At 46.9% G+C, this 4197-nt stretch overlaps 1 protein-coding gene across 1 annotated transcript; it reads right to left on the bottom strand.

The window, feature by feature from the left end:
* Positions 1-2040: 2040 nt before the first annotated feature.
* KD926_004293 (uncharacterized protein) lies at positions 2041-3283 on the bottom strand (the record flags this gene model as incomplete). Its single annotated transcript, XM_053095122.1, has 2 exons — positions 2041-3054; positions 3116-3283. 2 exons carry the CDS (start codon positions 3281-3283, stop codon positions 2041-2043), a joined length of 1182 nt encoding a protein of 393 aa, XP_052950170.1.
* Between the last annotated feature and the right edge of the window lie 914 nt (positions 3284-4197).

Here is a 4197-nt window from a genome sequence, read left to right as displayed (position 1 = left end):
TATTTAACGACAATGTTTCTCTTTTTGATATTCATAATGGTGTCTGGTCTTTCACCCAATCTTCATACCCATTTTATATTTCAATTTCTCGCTGGACTTTTTGCGTGTGCTGGTGGTACAGTTGCCGACCTATGGGACCCGCTACAGAAAACATACGTCTCTCGCGTCTACGCTATACCTGCTTTTGCAGGTCCAATGATCGGCCAGATGATTGGGAGTTATCTTCCAACTACGCCCGGCCTAGGCTGGCGCTGTCTGGAATGGATCACGCATATCATGGGTGGTGTAGTATTGGTTATACTCTCTTTGTTCCAGCCTGAGACATATGGAAACTTGATTGTGCACTGGAAAGCTTCAATTCTCTGAAGAAACAGGCGACGAAAGATTTCGAGCGCCAATGGAGATAAAATGTGATTGAATTGGTCAACGTCTAAAGCTCTCAGTCAGCAGGCCCTTTTCAATGTTCTACTCTGAGTTGATCTTTATGCTGATCTCACTTTATCTCACCGTAATATATATGGTCCTTTTGACATTTTTGGAGGGTTACAGATATGTTTTTGGCGAAGAATATGGTATCTCAGAAGGCCTCACGAGCTTATGCTGGACTGGAATGCTCGTTGGAATCCTGCTGGTGAGCCTTGTAGTAGCAGTCATGTATAAGATCATAGCGAAGGATTACAAGCGACACTCTGTGTTGGAAAAATCATTTTCCACAATTTCTCCTCAAATCAGGCTTTGGTATACAATGCTTGGCGGTGCGCCGGCTGTGCCAATCAACCTATTTTGGATGAGATGGACTAGCAATGTAAGTTCCTTCGTGAATCCCGGATTTATCGAAATTTAGTAACGGGTCTTCTTCGCCTAATTTCAGGTGGCTATCTCAATTTGGTCACCGCTCATCACCTCTGTGCTATTCGGGTTCGGGATCACCACCATTTTCATTATTTCGTATATGTATCTCATCGACGCATATAAAACATTGTCAGCTTCCGCCCTTGGTTTCCTTATTTTCACACGATATGTCGTCGCGGGCGGTGTCACGGTTGCCGGTGGTCTGATACATCACGCTATCGGCGTGCAGTACACACTCACAATCCTCGGCGCCCTGGGCGCTGTCATGGCCCCCGTTCCGTACTTGTTTTACGTTTGCGGACCCAAAATTCGCAAATGTAGCAAATACACGGCGAATGTTGATACAGTATGACCTATATCAACAGCAACATGTCACTGCCCAGGTGGCAAGGGAATGTGTAGATGCGCCAGCTTCCCATGGGAACAGATGTGCAACCTTCTTCACGCAACTGCTCCAGCTCTAGACAAACCCAATACTTTATCTGTTAAATATAGCGGTCACGGGCTGTTACAACTTCAAGTTACAACGACCTTCGGCAGCGTAACAACCATAGGAAGCATCTACCACGTCTCACATGAAGGGCTTTCATACCCAGTATGCCCTGGTCGTACTGAAAAGTATTTTCCGACATATACTAGTATGTATCGTGAGGAAGAAGATGATGGTGGGATCGCCGTTATGTGAATGATCATGAAGCTTTTGCGAATTTAGACCATGGAGTGTGAAGATAGTGTGGGGACCGGAAGGTGAAGTTGGTCTAGTACTGCCAGGAACAGGTGTCTCAACCAGGATAGGACTAGGAAGAATAACGGGAATGCAGAGCTAAGGGATCGCGTGCCTGTGCCGATTGATTACGTTCTGGCTAGGAAACTGGCAGTGAGTTGGTACGCAAACATTTGAGTCTACTTGTGAACTGATACAGGGGAAAGAGAGAGGGAGAGAGAGGAGTGAAATCAAAGAAAACCCTAAGCCATGTGACCGGTTATCGCATCATAATCTCCGTTCAAACCCAAGACCGCTTTGTGAGGATCCTTTCGGGTATCCTCGCTATGGATTCGCCAATTCCAACACGCCCTTCAGCTTCTTTCGAGTGCGGCTTCGCCACCGTTTCAGTAACTCTAACAAGAGGCTCTTCACTTCATACGGTGATATTGGTTTGATCTTCAGCTTTATCAAGTCGCAAGAGACTAGTTGGCGAATCCCTCCTCCATCAAGGCTCGGAAGCCATTTAACAAGTCGCTCTGGAGATCGTCACAGGATTCGATTCCTACGCTGATCCGGAGAACATTGCCCTTCTCCGCATGATCAGACATTCGTCGCCACTCGATCAAACTCTCCACACCCCCAAGACTCGTTGCGTGCTGGAACACGCGAAGCTTGCTCGGCAGCCACTGCGCAAATTCGTCCTTCTTCATCATCATGCCAAAAACGGGGCCAAATCCGTTTGGCATTTGCTGTCGCAGCCATTCCATGTCGTTTTCTTGCAGGCTTGAGTGGGTAAGTTTCTGCACGGTTTGATTGACCGGGTTTGGTTCACTGTCATTGATCATTTCGACCATCCATTCCACGAGGGCGGTGCAGTTGTCGCTTTGCCTTCGACACCGTATATCCAAAGTGCGAAGACTTCGAAGCCCCAGCCATGATTCGAAGCCACCAAGAATATTTCCCAGGGCACAGCGGTCCTCCCATAACCCCATGAACAGATCCTCTCGCTGCGTCGCCAGGATGCCACACATAATATCGCTATGACCACCAATGTACTTGGTGCCACTATGAATGACAATATCTGCACCCCATATGAATGGGTCTTGCAATGCTGGTGGACCAAATGTGGAGTCGACCACGAGATAAAGGCCTTTCTCTTTTGCAATCTTCGAATACGCGGCAATGTTCCGAGCTTCACCAGTTGGGTTCAGAGGTGTCTCGAGATGAATAACATCGCCGGCCTCAAGCTTATCGGTCTCATCCAGACCTAGCTTCTGCGTGCCGGACATGCGGTGATGTATATCCAGAACTGCATGTGTGCCGTGGTAGCCTCCTCCAATCGCGACTCTCTTCGGTCCGAGGTGGACTAGATAGGCATGAATCGCAGAAAGCCCCGTTGAATAAACCAATACCTCTCCTTTGAGAAGCGTGGTCAGGACATGTTCAAAGCGAGATCCGGTCGGTCTGGCAAGTCTGGCATAGACCATGTCGGTTTTCTAGAGAGCGCAAAACGTCAGATTTCCAGGATTTGAGTGGAAAGAGGTATCGTCTACTGACAGAGAGTTTTTCCTGAGGAGAGAGCTCCTCTGGGTTGTAAGAATATCGAAAAGTCGTGCTGGGATGCATTGCCGGCGCAACATCAGGTCCGGCATAGCGATCATCTCGATGGATTGCATTCGTAGCCAACGAAAATGTGGCTTCAAGATCATCCAGGGGCAGAGACATTTTGTTTGCAAAAGATGTGAGACAAGTAAAGTGACGAAGTATATGGCGGAAAAGCCAAAAACGCGACTTCGTGAGCAATTGAGAGGTTTGATTTACAATGTTCAGGGGCGATTCGTGAATGCTTATATTCCCTGGTATCGCAAATTCCCAATGCCGCCTCCGGTCCGATACCCACCTAAGTACGTAATTACAAGTTGACTAACAAACTAGATCACGTCCCGTCTCGGTCTATTATCATGCGGTTTTAGATACAATTTGCCTGGCGAGCAGCTGGAAAGCTTACCAAGACCCACCCAAGTCTGTATGTAGGTATATCGGGATACAGGCCTACATCAGAGTCGTTTGGGCAGACACAGCCCTGGAGCGCAGCCTGTTTCTAATGCTATGAACACTACGTCCAGAACTGCGCGGCTGTTATCGGCACTTCGTAACCCTAGGATAGAACAGTACTCTTAATTTACGACCCTGAAAGATGGCTTTGTTCGATCGTGGGAGATCGCTTCAATCCATCGGCTAGTATTCAAAATAAATGATCGGGTCCGGGCTTTCGGAAATTTACCCAAGTGGCGAGCTTTTGAACTGAAAGGCATTCTGTGGGAGCGACCACTATAATGAACCGATCAAAAGCCTGGTACTAGGCCAAGAAAGGTCTTCGTGGCATGTGTGGACAGTATCTCCGCGTATTTCGAGTTTACCGGACTTGGGTAATAATCGGGGAAACCATGCCTGGAACCTTCGAATACAACAAATACCACGCCCTTCAAGAAACCTTATCTTGTTTTCTTATTTTTTTTTTTTTTTTTTTTTTTTTTTTTTTTTTTTTTTTTTTTTTTTTTTAAAGAAAAAAAAAAAAAAACACAGAAAACGGGCGGATTGTTGGGTTTTTTGGTATTACCGACAGAAATAGGCACAGG

This window comes from Aspergillus affinis (assembly GCF_023601865.1).
Source record: "Aspergillus affinis strain CMG 70 chromosome Unknown NODE_208_length_35640_cov_85_531845, whole genome shotgun sequence".
In the NCBI taxonomy this organism is placed as follows: domain Eukaryota; kingdom Fungi; phylum Ascomycota; class Eurotiomycetes; order Eurotiales; family Aspergillaceae; genus Aspergillus; species Aspergillus affinis.
The sequence above is the reverse complement of the archived record's forward strand: the minus strand, read 5'-3'. Positions and strand labels throughout refer to the sequence as shown.